Source organism: Rhyacophila brunnea, unplaced genomic scaffold (genome assembly GCF_057557595.1).
Source record: "Rhyacophila brunnea isolate RB1 unplaced genomic scaffold, BYU_Rbru_1.0 scaffold_3, whole genome shotgun sequence".
Taxonomy (NCBI): Eukaryota; Metazoa; Arthropoda; class Insecta; order Trichoptera; family Rhyacophilidae; genus Rhyacophila; species Rhyacophila brunnea.
The window spans coordinates 13,522,104-13,543,810 of record NW_028232965.1 but is presented as its reverse complement, the minus strand read 5'-3'; the positions used below and the strand labels follow the sequence as shown (position 1 = coordinate 13,543,810).

At 29.4% G+C, this 21,707-nt stretch overlaps 1 protein-coding gene and 1 long non-coding RNA gene across 12 annotated transcripts in view; both read left to right on the top strand.

The window, feature by feature from the left end:
* The first annotated feature begins 800 nt into the window (after positions 1 to 800).
* On the top strand, positions 801 to 6,909 carry LOC147067907 (uncharacterized). Its single transcript, XR_015071383.1, has 4 exons — positions 801 to 984; positions 2,151 to 2,345; positions 3,608 to 3,796; positions 6,770 to 6,909. It is a non-coding gene; the product is annotated as an uncharacterized LOC147067907 (long non-coding RNA).
* A 6,606-nt stretch (positions 6,910 to 13,515) lies between these two features.
* The window catches only part of LOC147067906 (von Willebrand factor-like), a 31,658-nt gene continuing 23,466 nt past the window's right edge, over positions 13,516 to 21,707 (top strand). For 3 of the 11 annotated variants that reach the window (XM_085953102.1, XM_085953097.1, XM_085953101.1), the window contains exons 1-6: positions 13,516 to 13,870; positions 14,616 to 14,786; positions 16,624 to 16,803; positions 18,459 to 18,641; positions 19,705 to 19,887; positions 20,576 to 20,758. In XM_085953102.1, coding sequence (XP_085809228.1) covers positions 13,786 to 13,870; positions 14,616 to 14,786; positions 16,624 to 16,803; positions 18,459 to 18,641; positions 19,705 to 19,887; positions 20,576 to 20,758 — 985 coding nt within the window. In that variant the 5' untranslated portion in view covers positions 13,516 to 13,785. The remainder of the gene's footprint in view (positions 13,871 to 14,615; positions 14,787 to 16,623; positions 16,804 to 18,458; positions 18,642 to 19,704; positions 19,888 to 20,575; positions 20,759 to 21,707) is intronic. The other 8 variants (XM_085953103.1, XM_085953098.1, XM_085953099.1 and 5 more) reach the window with 5 other exon arrangements.

Genomic DNA, 21,707 nt, shown 5'->3' with positions numbered 1-21,707 from the left:
TTAATGCTTAGGAAAATGGCCTACCGATTTTTTTAATTTTTATAAAGAAATCGTATTTTTACAAAAAAAATATGATGGTCTGCGTAAAAAATATATTAGAAGATAATATTATTTTATACTTTATTGAAAGTGTTTTTGTGAAAAATTAATGCTTAGGCAAAAAGGCCTAACATAGTCAGGCCGTCACCCGAAACTGTAAACTTCGACAATAGTGATGGTTATTGGTCATAATATTTTTTGTAGAAAATGATAATAAATTGGTAATAATTTGAACGAAACATGAAATCGAAAATCTTAATTTATTGCGAACAGGTTACCACATTGCATTCTAAGATAATCAATAACCGACACTGCTATCTTAATTTGAAATTCCGTACCACAGCGTTAATATTATAGTACTTAGTTTAAAAAGGAGGAATGCGATTCCTACTACTACGACCTACTACCTTGCAACCACAAAACAGATTAATGGGATTGTAACCTAATGAGTTATTTTTATAAAATTAGTGCAAGCTGGGTAATTATTCTAAAGTGACTGTGAAAAATGTATTGTTGATAAAACTCGATAATGTTTTACAATAGTTTTAAAACGCTGCTTATTTAATTTATTGTTTTACCATTCTACATGTTTACAACCATGATTTGAGGTAACATGTCAACTTTATAGATGCAAATCTTCTTGGCAGAACATATTTAGATAATCAACAATTCACTGAATAGAAAAAAATACCACATTAATACTAATATTAGGCACTATATAAACATTGTGTTAATAAAAAAAGAGTTCAGATTAGCGTCAGTCATCCCCCAGCTGAGGTGAACCAGTTTTGACGAATGCGTGCAGATAATTAAATATTTATTGTTTTTGGTTATTACTGCAACATATTATTTTCGAGATGAGAGCTGTTTTGTCGTTCGCGGTGATTTTTCTGCTTGTGGAACAATTACTAGCATTATCACTAGAAACCACTAAACCACCAAATAGTAAGTGTTTTTTTATTTAAATTTAATATCTAATATATACATTGGTGAGGTTACAATAATAGGATATGAAATATGTTGTTTGTACAACTCTCCTAAACATAGTGACAAATTAAATATAATATATATATATATATATATAGACAAACAAAAATATTTTAACAAGAGAGATTTTAACCTATTTAAATTCCTAAGTTGCATAGTAAAAAATTCTAAATGAGACATTCCAAACATTATTTATGATGAAATAAAGGAGTTGATACACAAGTATTGTTCTGTTATGTCATACTGAATATAAAAAAGTATTTAATAAACTTGTGAGTAGTTGACATTTTTTTTAATAAACTCGTAAATTAGTCCATGCATAAAATTAATTATTATATGTAATGGAGGGAGATTTAGAATAGAGACAATAATAATATGGTATCTAAGTAAATAAACAATCCAATTTTTTGAATCGTTAAAATCATACCACACTATAAACTGTATTTAAGGCCTATTTTCTGTACAACAAAACAGTGTTTAATTAATTTCAAATGAATCTATGAAACCACAATGAAACACAATCTATGTATTTTTTTTAACTTGCTTATCTATTCTACCTTGGCTTTCATGTTCTCTATATTTTTATTAAAAAAAAATATTTTATATTTAACTATTTTAGAATGAGCTTTATATGAAGTTTATTACCAGTTTGGTAATAATCCATGCCAAAACACTTGTGCTTATCCTAACGTTGCACCATTTTGCAAACGTGGCTGTCAATCTGGATGCATTTGCGCTAACGGGTATCTTAGGAGTAAACAGATGCATGTTACAATTTAAATTAATTATCATATTGTTAAAGGACGATATCATATTTACTAAACAATGCGATAAGTACCTAGTTATATATCGAGGATGTCAAACCAAAGTAATCCCTACTCTATACCTTTTACCGATACTTCGATCGCGATACTGATTTTGCGATTTTTTTCAGAAATAAATCCCTTACGGAGAAAATCACCATTTTATACCGATATTTGCGAGTTTCAATACTCTCCTTTCGACATCACGAAAGTCATCTTTAGACTCATCAGCAAGTGATGGAGTAACAACTATTTTTCGCCAGAGGGGTTAATGATGAATATAGTATATATTAATAATATTGTTATACTTTATTTTATTAGCTCATCCATTCACATGTAACGAACACGAAGTATATGATCCATGTCCTAACAATTGTAGCGATGAGACTTGTGAAGAGTATAATAGCCAAAGTTGCCAATTGGAAGATGGTGATACCGTTTGTCGTCCGAAATGTATATGCGAAGGCCGTTACTTCAGAAATAGTAAAGGAGTGTGTATTTTTCAGGAAGAATGTGGTATGTAAATTGATGTACCTACCTATCAATTATTGACTATTAAACGACGATGAATGTCAGCACTTACTAATCATATTAACATTTTTTTTATTCAACGAATAATTCAGATCTTTTAATAATGTAACATTCTTTATATAATATAATAATATTATGGTGTGTCTTCTAATAATGTATAACTATTCACATTTTATACGTTTAAACGTGATATTATTTTCACATTTTCGGTAAAAATATAGTATAAGAGTTTTATGTGAATACAGTATTTCTCTCATAGCATTCATTAGTTGAATGAATATTACCTTAACATAAGTTACTTGAAGAAGAAAAATTGTTTAAAAAAATATTCGTGACCATGGTAAGACAATTTTTTTAACGTGAAGGAATTGCGAGACATTTAACTGAAAAATTAAACGTACAACAAATTCGCTTTGAAGAATCAACTAGATGCCCTCGTTGCCTAGTTGTAGGTAATCAATAGAGACCTAAGGCACCAAATAAGCATATAAATCCAAAGAGGTACTGTAATCACTGACTTAGGTACTCTTGGGGTATCCAGAGGACTGGAGAAGGTATGTTATATAATATATATGCTTAGGGAAACCTACTATAATATCAATAAATTTCTAATGATTAGTTTATTGGATTACATATTATATTATGTGCTTATATCGTTTAATTTAAGACCTTTTATCACATATTTTGTGTTAATTTATTAATTATTGTTTCTATAAATAATGTATTAATTCTCAATTTAATATAATAATATGTAACTGTTCATTTTTAATAAAAAGAATGTTTAAACAAATGGTAAAACGAAAGATTTCTATAATCTTATTATTATAATTAACATGTTGACCTATCTTTATTTTTTATAATTGTTTTTGTACTTTGTACTTGCTCTGTAGTTTTTTGTAAATTTTAATTATTCATGTAGAATAATAATAACAGTTTTTAGTAGACTTTATTATTAACTATAAAAAATATTTTTTAATATCTTGGTTGATGAATATTTATATTCATGTTTGACTATAAAAATATTTTGACATATTACATTTAATGCTATTATAAAATATAATAGGCGCGGCAATTTTACTTTGATAGACGAAAATAAACTATTAAAATTTATTTTTATTATTTGAAAGTGAAATTATACCAAGTAAATGTATTCATGGATTAATTGTTATATTATTCAATTTTAATTAAATAATTAAATCTATATTAAATAAATTTAGTTATGTTTATCTTCCCCTGCCTTAAATCAGATATTATCTGTGGTGGAGATCCAAATGCAGAGCATATACCGTGTGGTGATCTATGCCCTTTGAGTTGCAATACTAAAGATGCAGGTCCCGTAATGTGCCCTACGTACTGCATGAAAGGCGGGGGATGCCGCTGCAAGACTGGATATGTCAGAAATATTCGTAATATGTGCATTGTACCGGAAGAATGTCGTAAGTTATATAACTATGAAATTTTAATTTATTTACTATGGCATTACAAAACTTATAATTTTATTAATCTCAAATCGTCGTAGTCAAATACATACATATTATTACATTTTAGATTTAAAAAAATCTTTTAAACTGAAGAAGTCTATTGCGAATATCATTTTACTAGTGGTGGATAGGGTGATATATCAAATATACATTTTAAAACAATTTAGTGATTGTTAACATTTTAATACTTTCATTATTAATCAATTAGTAGGTATATTTACAAACATTAAAATCAAAAATAGATACTTTTATAAACTTAAAGATATTTTACAATTCAGAATAATCTGTTCCTACATCTTGTTATTACATATTTTTAACATAGTTTAAATTTAGTTGATAATTTTTTTTCGAGGATAGGACCACAGTTCTAATTTATTTTTATATAATTTTATAAACAGAATTTTTCATAGAAAAAAAAATACATTCTCTTTATTTGTATCCGATTGAGCTTCGGTGTAGTCACAATATCAAAACTTATACAATACAATAAATAAGATTTTTTGTTATAATGTTCTATAAAGCTAAGCGTATTATGCGCAGGGATTCACAAACTTTTTCGCCAAAGGGACAATTTTGAAATAAAAAATATTTGCAGGCCGCCCTTTCTTTTGTAAATATTTTCTCTTTTTAAAAAAGCATATGGCAAAAAAATAAAAAAAATATGTCATTGTGTAAACTTATATTTTTAACTAAATATGCATTATTATTACTCTTATTACTATACTAAAAAATAATATGTGATTTATGCAATTGTTTGTTTGAAACTAAGTCCTGTAATATAGACTCAAATTTTGTGGTGTGAATACGCAAAACAGATGCGATATGGTTGTATGTTAGTTTTGATCTTAAGTTTGATTTATTAAGGGGGGACATGCTCGTCGAAGGTCAAAATTGAGTTTTTATTGTATATTCAAACCATGATCCTGGACACTCCTTAAACGTTGTAGATGATCTATTTATATACTTTTGAAGCCTTATTATCCTTTATAGTTATTTTAAACATTTGATGACTGCATGAAGTATTTTTGTTACATAAAATAGTATTCTTTTAAACCTCTCGCTCTAATGTTTTAGAATATAGTCATATTTCGGTACAGAACTGTGCAGTGGTGTTAAGATTTTTTACATTTATTAATTTTTAAACGCATTTATAAAACCATTAGTATAATTTATTACGAGATAATTTTTGTAAAATATTCACGATAAAAAAATATTTTGATAATCTCTGTGATCCCAAATTTGACAAGAATTAGGCATTTTATTATTCAAAAAATCGGCAAGATTAACACTTTTCAAGATAATTCTAAAGATATTTATTATAAGCTATGTTTTTGACCATTCAAGTGTGATAAACATCTTATGAATAATGATTGCTTTATAATAATTATTGACCTAAGAATAAGGTAGTGTTTTTTTGAAATACGCCATTTCTTTTGTCATTCCCCAGTGGTTAAGCTACAACATACGGCCGTAGCCATAAATTGACAAACTATAATTAAAGTAAAGAGTAAAATGATATTGACGCGCGTGTTTGAACATGTACCGTTTAAAAAAAATAAAAAAAAATTCGGTTAGGTACATGTTCAAACACGCGCGTTAACATAATTTTACTCCTTACTTTAATTATAGTTTGTCATTTTATGGCTACGGCCGTATGTTGTAGCTTAACCACTAGGGAATGACAAAAGAAATGGCGTATTTCAAAAAAACACTACCTTATTATTAGGTCAATAATTATTATAAAGCAATCATTATTCATAAGATTTTTATCACACTTGAATGGTCAAAAACATAGCTTATAATAAATATCTTTAGAATTATCTTCAAATGTGTTAATCTTGCCGATTTTTTGAATAATAAAATGCCTAATTCTTGTCAAATTTGGGATCACAGAGATTATCAAAATATTTTTTTATCGTGAATATTTTACAAAAATTATCTCGTAATAAATTATACTAATGGTTTTATAAATGCGTTTAAAAATTAATAAATGTAAAAAATCTTAACACCACTGCACAGTTCTGTACCGAAATATGACTATATTCTAAAACATTAGAGCGAGAGGTTTAAAAGAATACTATTTTATGTAACAAAAATACTTCATGCAGTCATCAAATGTTTAAAATAACTATAAAGGATAATAAGGCTTCAAAATTATATAAATAGATAATCTACAACGTTTAAGGAGTGTCCAGGATCATGGTTTGAAAATACAATAAAAACTCAATTTTGACCTTCGACGAGCATGTCCCCCCTTAATGTCCATTTTAGAAAATGTTTTTTACAAATATAGGTACTTCCAAATAAAGAAGCCATTTCATGTTTAACTATATTTGGATTTATCTCAAGTGAAAGTTTTTTGTCCGGGTCCGTAAAATTTATTTGATGTTTCTTAAAATCCAATAAGTGCTTATAAAATTCATCTTAACATACATTGAATGACCCTGGAGTATTTTTCTGATCGCAGAATACTGGAAGCCTCAGTAGATTCATTTAAAAGAGTCTGACATGCTTCAAAATGACAAAAATTTCCAACATCGAATTGTTGTTGAATAAATATCAAAGTGTATGACCATTTATTCTTACCAGAGGATATTTATTTATAAATATAATTTTTAATATTCAATATGAAGAATAGAACATAAAAAATAAAACAGATTTAAAATAAATCTCGCGAGACACATCAAAAAGTCACGCGGGACACAATTGACCAGTGAACCACTGGTCTAGTAGGTTTGAGTTAGATTCACAAATTGCATTTTCTGAGATTTTCTGAGTTTTGAGGACTAGATACGTTTGTAGAATTCTGACCCTCTTGTGGAAAAACTGAAAAAATAAAATAGAATCATCTATGAAACATATTGTTTTGTACAATTTCCTCAGCTATTATCGTGAAAAATAACAGTTGTGGTTAATGTTTTCTTTCAGCAAAATGTGGCGCAGACGAATTCTTCAATTGTGGCTCTGCCTGTGACACAACATGCGAAACACTAGGACAGACATGCCCTATTAAAAATATTGTTTGCAACGAAAAGTGTTATTGTAACGACGGATATGCTCGCGATAGCAATAACATATGCATTCCAATTAAACAGTGTCCTCCTAAGTAAACTGCAAACATATTTTACGTGTTTCTTATTTTGCTGTATTGTCCCGTGAAAATCTATCGTTTATAACATATTATGCAAATAGATCAAACTTTTAAACATATATTAATATTTATTTAATATTAGTATACCTATATAAACAATAAATTACAATTAACATAGTAATATGATTACTTATATATTAGAAGGTATAAGGTAAACTGGCACTCATAAATTCTCATTTTATTATAAAAAAAACTCTGCAATAAGAATATGCGTGTGTATTGCATTACTTAACATATTTTTAATAAACCAATATTTTCAACACTGTATTGAGTTTATTTTTTATGTTCTAATGAACTGCATTTAAAGAGTGCTAGTTATATGGAATAATATTATGTAATTTGAGGATGTCATATATACTCAATAAAACAACAGAAGAGGTGAACATACGACTCATAGCTGCTAATAAGTGCTTATACGCCTGTAAGAGTCTACTGAGTTCGAAAATCCTAAGCAAGAATAGCAAAAAAACTCAATAAAACAACAGAAGAGGTGAGCATACGACTCATAGCTGCTAATAAGTGCTTCTACGCCTGTAAGGGTCTACTGAGTTCGAAAATCCTAAGCAAGAATAGCAAACTGCTTATCTACAAAACAGTTATTTGACCAGTAGCTATCTATGGCTGTGAGACATGGTGCCTCACTCAAAGGAAAGAACATAAACTGGCCATATTCGAAAGAAAGATCCTCAGGAGAATTTTCGGGCCCACATTGGACAATGGAAGTTACAGAATAAAAATGAACCACGAGTTAGAAGAATTAATAAAACATGAAACGGTTATGAAATTCTGTCGATCCCAAAGACTAAGGTGGGCTGGACACGTTGAGAGAATGCCTGAGCACAGGACGCCAAAAATCATGACCAAGTGGATCCCACAGTGGAAACGGCCTAGGGGCAGACCAAATAAGAGGTGGGCTGACTGTATCAAAGAGAACTGGAGAAAGATGGGGAGGGCTGGAGACTGGAGAGGAGCAGCCAGGGAAAGAAGCGTGTGGAGGACAATTGTAGAGGAGGCCAAATCCCGCCCCGGGATGTAGTGCCGAGAAAGAAGAAGAAGAATCTGAGGATGTGATGAAAGAAGCTAGAAAATATTTCGATGGGTACCTATGTCTATTTACATGCGTATTATTATATAATTACTATAATCAAAAAGGATTTTCCTTGAATAAAAAAATAATTGGTACACGCTAAAAACTATCTTTATTACATCTTTTAAAATGCATGTGACATGCATAAAAATATTTTATTATTATTGTAAAATACATTTCATCTACAAAATAGTACATAGTATTTTTTCTTTAATGAATTATCTTTAATAAATTATGTAAAAATTACGTAATAAGCATTTTATATTTTTTTTTCACTTTAACGGTAGTGACATTGCAATAATTTAAATAAAACATAATATACTGTCCTTAACCTTCCTTTGAACACTTATTCAGGTAACTTGGCTGGAATGATAAAGGGAATCCCACAAACGGAGTCATCTGCGCTTTGCCGATGACAGTAATTTTCTCGCAAAACTCAGAAGACTTCGAAAGCAGAATGCAGGAACTCACTGAAGTAAGCAACACAGTAGGCATTAAAATAAATGTAACAAAGACGAAAGTCATGTTCAACTGCTTTGCGGGCCAAAAAGAGATCCTTATCAATGGCACTCAGCTCGAACCATTCCGTAAAACAACGCTAACATCCAGAAAAAAGCTTTATGGCGACAATCATATTTCTGACCGTCCCAACTGAAGAAGATCGACTGTCCAGATGGGAGGCGAGCCTAACCTCTGAGGGTCTCGAATATTGGGTAAAGCCAGCAGAGCATCGTCCACCCGTAGCTAGTCTCAGGTACCGTACATGGAAAGCCCTAAACAGACTGAGAACCATTGTAGGGCGTACCCGAGACAACATGGTGAAATGGAGATTCTCCGATGACCAAACCTGCGAGTGCAGTATATACATTGCATGAAACACCCATTTTCATGCAATGATTGCACAGGATGCTGCAATTTCGACGAGCTCCTACAAGCTGAGGAAAATGGTGTTGCCTTCGCCAACTTCTGGAGCACCACATTGTAGCTATTGAAGACCCAATACGATGAAGAAGAGCATGTGACTAACATCAATTTCTAGTAAAAACAACAGTCTGTTAATATAACCTCCACTATCTGGAGGGCACATAATATATGGGATCTTAGAATCGGACATGGTAAAAAAAACCTTGACAGTCTTTACTGTCATGCAAATATTTCTGCACGTGATTTAGCGGAAAGAAGTTTATACATAGATGTAAATATTTTTTGAGTACTTAAATAAATTTATAATACCTATATTAGTTTGGCTTTATCATACCGATGAATTCTTGGTAATATGTGAGCTAGTTTTTTTAAAATATATAAATATAGTATTTTCCTTATTTAATAAAAAACGTATATTTTTGTTGCAGTAGCATACTTTTATTTGCAATATTTTTTTACGTAACCCATAAGTAAGTAGAGTAAGTACATATTATTCCACTTATAGTAATCCCTAAGTAATTATGTTCTCTTTAAGTTTCTTAATACTCTGTTATGAATACATTATGTTTATCTTATTTTTTAAAAAATCGTACATCTTTACACCGATAAGGAAATATGTATAAATTATAAAGTGCAATATTCTCAGACAAGGTTAAAAAAATCTATAATAATGCAAAATGCTCATGCAGAACGTTAGAACGTTAACAATAGGTAATGAGGTTTTTTAAAAATATGATAATAATATAATAATGCATTTGATTGCAATTGAAAAAATAAATACGTATACATAATTCCTTAATTTGTTGATGTAATTATATAATTAAATAAACAAAACATTACATTATGAAAAAATCTAATTGTTTATTATTTCCGTTATACATTCAATTTTCCTAATTTAATTTACTAATTTAAAATAGAATATTATTATTAATGCCATTTAAACAAAATAGTAATTTTGTGTTGACATAATATTTTTTACGACTTTTCCATGCATACATACTTATCAATACAGTTGAATACACGTGCGAGACTATTCAAAAAATACCACGTACACTAATAATTATAGTTGGATTCACGAAATGGTAAATTTTTATAGTACTATTATCTTTATGAACTGCTGTTTCTATGTATATTGCAATAAATTATTTATATCACCTCACGAAGAGGCTTCAAACAGATTTATTTTGTTGATAGACTGTAGCCATTTGTAAAGCATATAGCCTCCATGATTAAGGGCAAACACATATTGGTTGGAAGAAATGGCAGATTCGTTTGAGACTAGGCATTGCATGTGGCCGAGTTAGGTCTGACGTCACTTTTTCCCTAGATGAGAGGCTGCATGGCCGCACTATTATATTCATCTCTCTCTTAAAGTCATACCATCGTCTATCTGATATTTGCCGCAAGCAAACTGTTTTTGAAGCTCCGTGAACCTCCAGTGACTCCAGGACATTCAGGATCGAGTTGTTTTTTGCGCGAGCCATTCCCATTTGGCTATCGAGCTCTCTTTGCGAAGATGACTTTCCGTGATGTTTACCCACAGATGTTTTAATCTATCAATACTCAATATTTTGCCAGCCGCTAATCACTTGTTAATCCGTATCGTGACTAGGAATACATAACATTGATTCACTTTTGGCAGGCATTAATTTTTTTGGAATAATGATTTTTTTTAAACCATCATTATCACCCCCGTAGGAGATGAGTGGATAGTGTAAATAGATATGTAGAGTGTAATCAACTGGAGAGGTATAACTAGGGATATAGATGCATATAGGATGGTTGTGCAGTCAGCCATGGACCTAAATGGTATGTAGCGCCAGTGTTCTTCCAAACCCCATACCACACAGAAGACCCTGCAAAAACTACGATAGTTTAAACGGAAAGCCAGGATACATTCACCTAATTCTTCTGAAATAACACCATAAGATTATCATCTCTTTCCCAGTCTACTATTCATAGTCAATAATGGAAAACGGTTTTTCAAAGTTAAATTTATTTATTTTACATAATATTATAATGAACATGATAAATTACAAACAAACAAACAAAGAAAATAAGTGTCAATAATTAATAAGAAAAAAAGTACGTGGGAACACAGCGGTTGACCTAAAAAAGCCCCATCTTAAAACCTTATTAAACAACGTCCACCTAAACTCACCATCACGTAAGTAAGGTATATAATAGGGATGGCGAACCTATGCCTGATGATTTTGCATGGCACGCGAATGTTTTATTTTGAAGAGAAAAAAATACATTTTTTTAATTGTTTTACAAATAAATATTTATAACGAAGACGGTTAACTATATTGCTGCGCAAGTTTTAAACAAAATTTGATTTGAATCATTATTAAATGAGGGAAATTCGTTGTACAATGGATTAACAATGTATAATAACATTGGCTTTCTTAGGCGCGGTAAAATACTTCAGCAAGTGTTTTGATGAAAAATGTTCTCAGATGAACAGCAAAAGTTTACATTAAATGTCAGTCAGTGTAGCCAAAAATTTTTGGTTTCATTGAAGGTTATGTTTGTTATTGGTTACAATAATTATTAGATTCAACTTATGTTTGCTGTACCTAGTGATACTTTGCCAGTGAAGAAAAGTAAATGCATTTTATTTAATTTAATAAATCTTATTTAGCATGAATAGTAGAAATAAAAAAAATATTAGAATCAAGCAGCAGAGACTTTCAATATTGGTGGACTGAAGAATATAGCATGATTAACGAAGGCAATAAAGCAGTACCTATTTTATATTTTGGGACAGTTGTATGCAGAACCTCGTCAGTAAAACAGTATTATGAGACAAACCATAAATCACTCCTTGAAAAAATCAAGAACGAACATATAGTTTTTATTGATCGTGCAATTAAAAATAAAAATATTCGATGAAAAAACCTAATAAAATTTATCTGCAGTCATTCAAATTTAACAGCTTGATAATTAGCCTCAAACATAATCGCTAAAAATGGAAAACCGTTGAGTGATGGTGAATATAAAATTTTCCCACGACCTCGTTGATGATTTTGAAAACAAAGAAAAAAATATTCAAAGAATAATAGATACATATACCTTCGGCTTGAAAGAAACACGGTGAAATATAGAATCTCAAGAACTAAATTGTACTTTTAAATATGATTTTTAAAAACCATTTTTTTGTTTTTACCCTATGAAAAATTGCTCGGCACGTCACAGTCGAAAAATAATATTTGGAAAATTTTGGCACGCGTTCATAAAAGGTTCGCCAAATCTGATATAGAAGGTGGTGTCAAAAGGGATCTTAATTTCTTTTTTCAGCTCAGAACCTAGAGAGTCATATCGCTAAAGAACTGAAAATTTAAGGGCAATATGAGAAAAAATCTTAAGCAATAATGAAAAATATAACTTGGATTAAACTCTAAAAAACCAGTTTTAAAAAAAATCCTTTCAAACATTCTTAAAATATCGCATTATTTATGGAATATGCAAATATTTATATTACCTAAATAAAATTTATTTTTATGTATAGTTGAATTATTTTTGTTATCAATAATTTTCTTATTTAAATGAATATTCTATAAATATTTACTATATTGTCTGTGTAAACATTTAATAAAACACCTGTATAATAATTATGATAATGTAAATAAAATAATGTTACACCATATGTTTTCAGTTATTATTAATTTCTTTTAAGTTGCAGTCATATAATGATATTTTCTCGTAGTTTTTATAAATAAATCATATGTTTACACAAATTTTCTATTCTGCGTAATAAATATATTTTTACCAGAAATTTAAGGGTACCAGAAAATAATACTGTTTTCGCCATTATTGAAAATGTATTTGTAAAAAATTAACATTTAGGCAAAAGGACCACTACATGTAGGCCGTGAAACGAATCTTTATATTTCGATAATAGTGCTAGTTATTAGTTATACTATTTTTTTGTAGAAAGTTACGATAAAATTGTTATAACTTTAACGAAATATGCAATCAAAAATCTTTATTTATTGCGAACAGAATACTGAATTGTATTCGAAGATAATCAATAACTAGCACTACTATCGTAATTCGGAATTCAGCACCACGGCCTTAATATAGTCGACCTTGGCTTAGGCAGGATGATGGCGATTCATGATCAACCGAATGCATATAATGCAACCACAAAACAGATTAATAAGATTGTAGTCTAGTGGGTTATTTATATAAAAGTAGTACAAACCTGATAATTATTCTTAGAGTTTTGAAGTGACTGAATATTAATACTAATCAAATGCTAAAAATGTATTGCTTGATAAAACTTTATAGAATTTCATAATAGTTTGAAGAAGCTGCTCATCCATTTCATTATTTTATCATTCTCCATGTTTACAGGTCTCTTATGAGGCAACATGTCAACTTTATATATGCAAATGTTCTTGGCAGACAATAATGTAATCAACAATAATTCGTTAAATTACAATTAAACACCACGATAATATTACCGTTAGTCACTATAAAAACGTTGTTTTAATAAAAAAATAATTCAGATCATGTGTCGCTCTCTTCGATTAGCGTCAGTGAAAACGAGCAAGAGCGTATATATATTTATATTTTTTGTATGCTTTGTGTATACCTACATGACATAATAAAAACAGTTTTCAAGCAAACAGCTGACATAAACGACTCCGTTTGTCCGCGTAGTACGGGATTCCCAGCAATTTTTGTGTGAGGTCAACCAGTTTTGACCAATACGTGCGGATAGTACAATAATAAAAGTATTGTTGTTGGCTAGTACTGCAACATAATATCATCGAGATGAGAGCTGTTTTGTCGTTCGCGGTGATTTTTCTGCTTGTGGAACAATTACTAGCATTGTCACTAACTAGTAAACCACCAATAAGTAAGTATTTTTTTTAATTATTTAAATATAATATTATACTTATACATTGGTGAGGTTACAAAAATTATTATATGATATAGTTGTTTGTCAGAATCAATAGTTAACACTACTAAATACAGTGAGAAATTAAATATACATAATAATAGAAAGTATACCAGATTGAAAAATAATCTCAGACAAACAAAAATATTTTATCAACAGGGTTTTTATAATTTCTTTGATTTTGATTCTGTCCATTCAAGAATACATTTTTTTTAAATCTACTGGTATTACTGCTGTAAATTCATAATAATCGTTTTGTTATAGCAAATGTACTGATTATAAATAGTATTCAATAATGTTGTGAGTGAGTAATACATTTTTCAATAAAATTGTAAATTGGTCGACGTTTGCAATTAATTATTAAATTGTCAGAAATTACATTTACAATTTATATAATAATAAGATATATATAATCACTTTTTAGATCGTTAAAATCATATAAAAAACACGTAAAGGGTTGGCTTAAAAACGTTTACATTTATTTTCTTGGAATTTTAATAGTCTCCATAGCAAAAAAGACTATTTTCTGTACAAAACAACTATTTTATTTGTATAAATAAACATTTCATAATCAATTGCAAATGACTATATTATAAAGGCACAATCAAGCACGATTTATAACATGCCTCATATCTCTCCCTTGGCTTTCCTGTTGTCTATAATTAATATTCATTAACATTTCTTTTCTATGTAACTATTTTAGAATGCGGTTTATATGAAGTTTATTCCCAGTGTGGTAATAATGCATGCCAAAATACTTGTGCTAATCCAAACGTTGCACCAATTTGTAAACCAGCCTGTCAGTCTGGATGCATTTGCGCTGACGGGTATCTTAAGAATTCCAAGAATGTTTGCGTAATTCCAGAAAAATGCGGTAATTCATAGCTTCTACCTATAAGCACCTGCTTTTCCAAAACGGCTTTATTTCATTCATCAATATATATGCAATTATTAATAAATTAAATATCCTTACCTATCATGTTCATTGCTCATTCATTTATTCATGACGCATAATGAATTATACGACTATCTCTTTAGGAAACAGATACATACATTATATATTATATATATTAATTATTTTGTTAAAAAAACAATATTATATTTACTAAATAATGCGATAAGTACATACCTATATATCGAGGATGTCATACCAAAAAGGGCGTAAGTAGGGACGCCAATAAAGTTTCTATACTTACCGATACTTCCATCGTGATACTGATTTTTTGTGATTTTTTTCTGTAGTAAATCCCTTGCGGACAAGTATCATTTGATACCGATACGTTTCTTTCAATACCAACGTCATCTTCAAACTTATCAACAAGTAATAATTAATGAAGAATATAGTATATTACAACGTTTTTATTAGGTCGTATTTTTATTTGTCCGGTACAAATCTTGCAATCGATTTTTAATTAACTTTCCGACTAGCTAAGACGTTTGAAACTTTTAGAATATATCAAAACACGATGCAAATGCATTTTTTAATACTTTTAGCCATCATTAAGTAGAATTAAATTCATTTTCAGTTAATTCTGTATTGTATGAAAAGTTATTTCGGAATAAATGCGTAATCCAATCCACTATTATTGGTTGCTAGAAAATTATCATATAAACGTGCGTTACTATGGAAATGAATATGAGTGTCAAAATGACATTTCAGTATTATTTCTATCAAGTACAAAATTTTTTGGTCGTTTAAGCTAGTCAAGTCAAGTTTATATGATTCAACAGAAAATTTAAAACGTTGTATATAAAAAGTTCTTTTTATCTTGCAATTATTTATAATATTATGACGACACCGATAATTTTTTTTTTTCAAATTGATCTCCCGTGATGTTCAAAATTGTTATTTACGCCCGTTTGGCTTAGCAAGATCGATATCATTTATAATAACAAACATAGATTACATATTTATTCATTATAAGTAATTACAGAAATATGCAATGATTTTTTATAAAACTAACTATTCGTAATGTATGTCTAAGACGTATGAAAAAAAGTTATTTGTATGGTTAAATTATTCAGGATCCCATCTTAAACGTTCAAAAAGTACGTTTTTTTAAGTCAAGTTATAACTATGTTTTGGTAGAGTAAAAAACCATCTCAAATCTTTTTAACGTTGCTAATACGATAGAAATTTTTCTCATTCTATCGCATTGCAATGAAAATCCATTTATTAACAATATAGTAGATATTTAACATTCATTTAAAATATTGGGTATACTTTATAAAATTAATATATATTTTTTAATAACTATAAACACTGATATTCAATTATTTAAGCTAAATTAAAAATAATACGCCCAACTGGCCGTATAAAAATAATTTCAGTTGTCATAATAAAATTTGTTATTCCGTTGCCAAGACTATCAGTTTATTTATTTTCTCCTGTCAAATAAATTCTGGAAACATTAAGTACTTATTATTATCTTTTCCCTTCAATATAGTTTTACTAGTTTCTCCGCCCTTTTATATGAATGCTTTTTTATTTTAAATATATACGTTTAGTTGTCATTAATATTTAGGTAGGTAATTAACCATAATTAACTACATTTATTATTTTTAAAATACCGTAAAACTCTATTTTGACCAATGTGGGCCCTTAAACGAAGAGTCTACCTACAATATTCAGGAGGTTACTTATATATTATATACAACTAATTGACTTATCTAGATATAAATGAATAATACTTATTAAACTATCTACTTAGATACTTGTAAAGAAAATGAGATATTCAGCAAATGTGACAACCACGGATGTCAAAATACCTGTTCAGAGCCAGATCTTCTACCCCGCTGTAGCTATGTCGCTGGATGCTATCCTGGATGCATTTGCAAGCCTGGATACTTAAGAAACACCAAAGGCGTATGCGTTCCCGAGAAACAGTGTGGTAATTAAAAATTACTCTTAATCGAGTTTTGTGAATATTTGAATACTGAAATTATTTTTGGTTTTCCGCGGAATAATTATTTAGTGTAGGTATATCGCTACCATGGTTCAATATGGATACAACTAAAAAAATATGTTTGATTATTTTTCACAATTTTTACATTTACATTTTTTCATTTTGAGAGGAAAATTTCTAATACATATAATCTGGCAATCTGATAAATGAAAATTTATAAGTCACCAGAATAGAATCAACCAAGATCTTTTCACATAGAATTAAACTAACAATTGATCACAGAAAGATTATTAATGATTGTATTAAATATTGCATTTTTTTAACAACGAAAAAATCAAATAGCAATATTATCACAAAACTTTAATTGTTTTAGTTATTTCCTTATATAACTAGGGTATCGCTATTTCAATAGCTTGCTTGAAGGTTTCGGGTAAGTTGTGAATGCTTTAATTTAAAAAAATGTAAATAGTTCTTTTGATACATATTTTAATAAATTATTTTAATAGTTTATATATATTTACATCATATAAAATATAGATATTTACCATTTCTATTGCATACCGTTTACAAAATTATGTGAGAGTAGATTTAAAAAATAAATCATATTGCTCACTATTATCTTATTAACAAATGCACGTACCTTATAGTATGATTTTGTGTTAATTTTTTATGTTTTGTAATATTCATTGCATCAAGGACGCACATATTGGTGTCGTGAGATAAGGTTTGATAAGGATAAGGCCAATCCTAAGAGGTGGTTAATAATATATTATTATGTCATTAATTGTTTTAAATACTTCTCATACCGGTTTACTAAAATATTCTCATAATTAGCACATTACAAAATATTATCATGACATAACGAACGGAGACGAAGTTTTGTAAATTACTGTAAGTAACAGTGGCGAAGGGTGGAGGTGGGCTATTAAGATCCGCCATAAATAGTATACACTAAACTTTGTCAGTCATACGTATTTGTTTTCATTGAAATAAGATTACAATATTGAATATACAGATAGTGTTTATCAGTTTTTTAAACTCAATTAAACACTGCTAAAACTAAGCCGTAATACATAATATTAACAAAGCACCCGTCTATCTATATATTACCTAAAATTATGTAATTAAATCATATACAACTTTGAATATTTTATAGGTAAAATGATTTTAATTTTTATCGATTATAATTAGGCAGAGCTTAATGAATTCAAAAAAATGAACCAACAATATGTGTAATAGTATTCATTATCCAACGAAAATAATTAATATATTAATGAAAAAGTGTGCACAATTTTGTCGTATGGCCCAAAATATACCAAAACTATTAAGTATAGTTTAGTTCAGTTAGGGTATAATTGATTTTTAAAAACTATACCATCTGTAAATTATAGTCTTCGTTCAATAAAAACAAATACGTATGACTAACAAAGTTTAATGTGCACTATTTATGGCGAATCTTAACAGCCTACCTCCACCTTTCGCTACTGGTAAGTAATCTATTATTATGATTTTAAAATCAAGTAATCTTCTAACCTCCTTCGATACTATTTTTGTCAGCATATAATACTCGTACATCTGGCAAAAAACCGGTAATATGTTATATTTATTGTACCTGAAAATAATCCAAATGTTGACTATAGTAAAGCCACAGTGCACTGGACCCTATGAAGAGTATTCGGAATGTGGAAATGATTCTTGCCAGAAGACCTGTGAATCATTCAATGCAAATGTTGCTTGCAGACCAAGTTGTAACCCAGGATGCATTTGCTTGCGCGGGTTTATCAGGAATAGCAAAGGAGTGTGTATAGATCCAACTAATTGTGGTATGCTTAGCTGAATTTAATTAATATACTTATTATTATTTATTTCACAATACATATTTTACAGTGCATCTAATAAAATAGTGTACCTATATCCAGTTTTATATTGTTATACATTGATAACATTTAAATATACGGATTAAAGTCTTTTATTGTGTTTACTACCAATTCATGGTGGAAATGCGTTGTATAATTAGTTTGATTTAATAAAACTAAAATTTTTAACGTACTTGTTCCACTTTTATTTAATATTATCTAGACTGGTTTCGTCCACTTCAGAGGGACAAAAAGGGGATAAAAATATCACTCTGAACTAATAACAATATTAAAGCACAAGAATGATAAGATATTGAATATAAATTTTGAAAAGTTAAATTATTATATTTTAACATTTCTATTATCAAGAGGGATATAGAAGAAAAAGGCTTATATTCATGCTCAATTTTGGGATTAGTTTTATGCTTAGGGGCCGTCCATATATGACATTACACGATTTTGGTTATTTTTAACCCCTCCACCCTTTCGTCATATAATCTTTTACACCCTTGTCTATATTATGTCACATTTTTGATACCCCCCTTTAACGTCAACTTTTTTTTATATTCATTTTAAATGTCCTTCAAATTTTTTTATTTTCTTTGTGACGTCACATTTTCTCTGACTCCTTCCCTCCCCCCATTGTCACAAATCATCACATTTTATCAGAACCCCATAGAGCGTGATATCATATTTGGACGGCCCCTTAGACTTAACATAATACTTACTGTAGTTTTATATGATTTTTGAGAAAAATACAGGCTTTGTTGAGTAAATAAGTGTAATTAAAAGGAAACGGGCACCTCGTATATAAGCTATAATTTTTTTTAATTTATGGAATTGTAAAAATATTTAATATTATAAAATTCGTAATTTACCAGACAGTGAATAACAAACATTTGTTAGACTTAACCACCGTTTTTTCTCTCTAATACCGTAGTCTGAGAATGTAAAAAAAAATCAGGATTGCAATCCCTATATGTCTTATACTTAGTATTGTAATACCTACTTACTCATTTTTTTTTCGAAGAAAACGAAATTTGCCCGAGAAAAAATGAAGCATATAATGGTTGCGTGTCACCATGTGGAGAAACCTGTGCTAATCTAGGACAAAACATAACTTGCAATTTCCTTGTGTGCAATGGAGGATGCGACTGTAAGCCAGGATTTTATAGGAATTCCAAAGGAGACTGCGTATCACCAGATGAATGTGGTTAGTTAATATTTTTTTTTTTGTTTATTCGGTTTAAAATAATGATAACTGACAATTAGTCATCAGACGATGTAGAAAGCACATTTTTATATAAACTATCCGATAGTCGTGTACAAATTTCTCGATCTGTAAACCTTAGTGGAAGATTAACTAAACCTTCGATTAACAGTAGGTACATTGTAGGATAATAGAGTGTGGTCATGAATAACTAAATCTGTGTAAAACACACAATGTTATAAAATAATATAAAAACAATAAATACTCATTGTATATTATTATGTTTAAATTTACATATATTTTTGAAATATTATTCTTCAAATGAGCCTACTTAAAAAGTGCCATATACAACATAATTTGGTTGAAAAATTAATTAATCTACATTGCAACAAGGATGCTGACGGCTTCGACGACTAGCACTAAGTACCAAATGTATTTTTTTCTGGATAAGCAAGAGGCGCGGAGACAAAACTTTATTATTACTTATATTTTGACGCTACTTTTCATGTTTAAGTTTTCAAATGGGAATTTAGGAATTTTATGGGGTATTTTTGTAGGGTGGTGTAGGTTTAGTATTAATATTATGTATATTGTGAAATCACCGGGATCAAACCCGGAATCCCTTGTGTGAGAATTCAGCATCTAGCCGAGTCTAGTGTATTAATAAAAATCTGTTGTCATCTCTTATTAGATTGTCCAGAGAATGAAGAAAAGGTGGCATGTCCAAATTCTTGTCCACCGGAAACATGTGATTCTATTGGAAAACTCTTCAAATGTGCTGTCGTTGATCCTACTCAGTGCAAACCACAATGCAAATGCGTTCTCAATTATAAACGTGATGAAAATGGCGAATGCGGACATATCTCCAAATGTCGTAAGATTAACAGATTTTTACACTAACCTTACTATTTGATATATCAGGCATGTCCTACTTCAATGTATTAATAATCAATGTCATCAATCAATATTAGAACTAGTTAGTAGTGATCCACTACAATCTTTCATTGAAACTTTTATACTTGAACGAACGCATTATATTTGGATATAATTAATATACAAGGTATCGAGGTTTTATTTCAATAGTGAGTGGGTAACAAAGGTGGGTATTTCAATAGTACAAAGTAATAGTCAATTTTCCATTTGTTATGAAAATGATAAGTTTTGATTTTCTTTTGGGCACTTATCACACCCAACTAAATTCTCCTTCTGTATAATTAACTTACTGCGCAATGCTCAGGGAAAATGTTATACTTATACGTTTCAGTTTAAAGCACGGAATTGACATAATCTTCTTCTCTTACTCCTACGACTGGCTGTGAGTGATTCGATACGAATCAATTGATACCTCGAGGTCTTGCAAGCTTCCTAATTATTTAATTTTTAATTAATTATTAATTATTTAATTTTTAATAATTTTTATTAATTATTTGAAAACGACTTTCGCGTAAGCTGATTAAAAATATAAAAGTAGCCCAGTAAGTTATCGAATATGCGATTTACATTTTCACGACTCAATTCACATGGTGCGACCAATGCGTTAGATACACCTGTTTTATTATACGGAGACATTCTCTAAAATCCATAGTAGTTTTATAATGTATGATTTTTTTTAAATGTTGACTATGTACAGCAATGAGAGCTCTTGATGTGAAGCTGTGTACATACAGAGAAAAAGTTAGCCACTTATAAAATTATTATAAATTTCATAATAAAAATATTCATTTAAATGCGTTGTTGGGCAGACTGCAGTTTAATTTTAATAATGATTTCCAATACCTGATGGGTGAGCCGTGCAATTAACCATTTTTTATGATGTTGTCAAC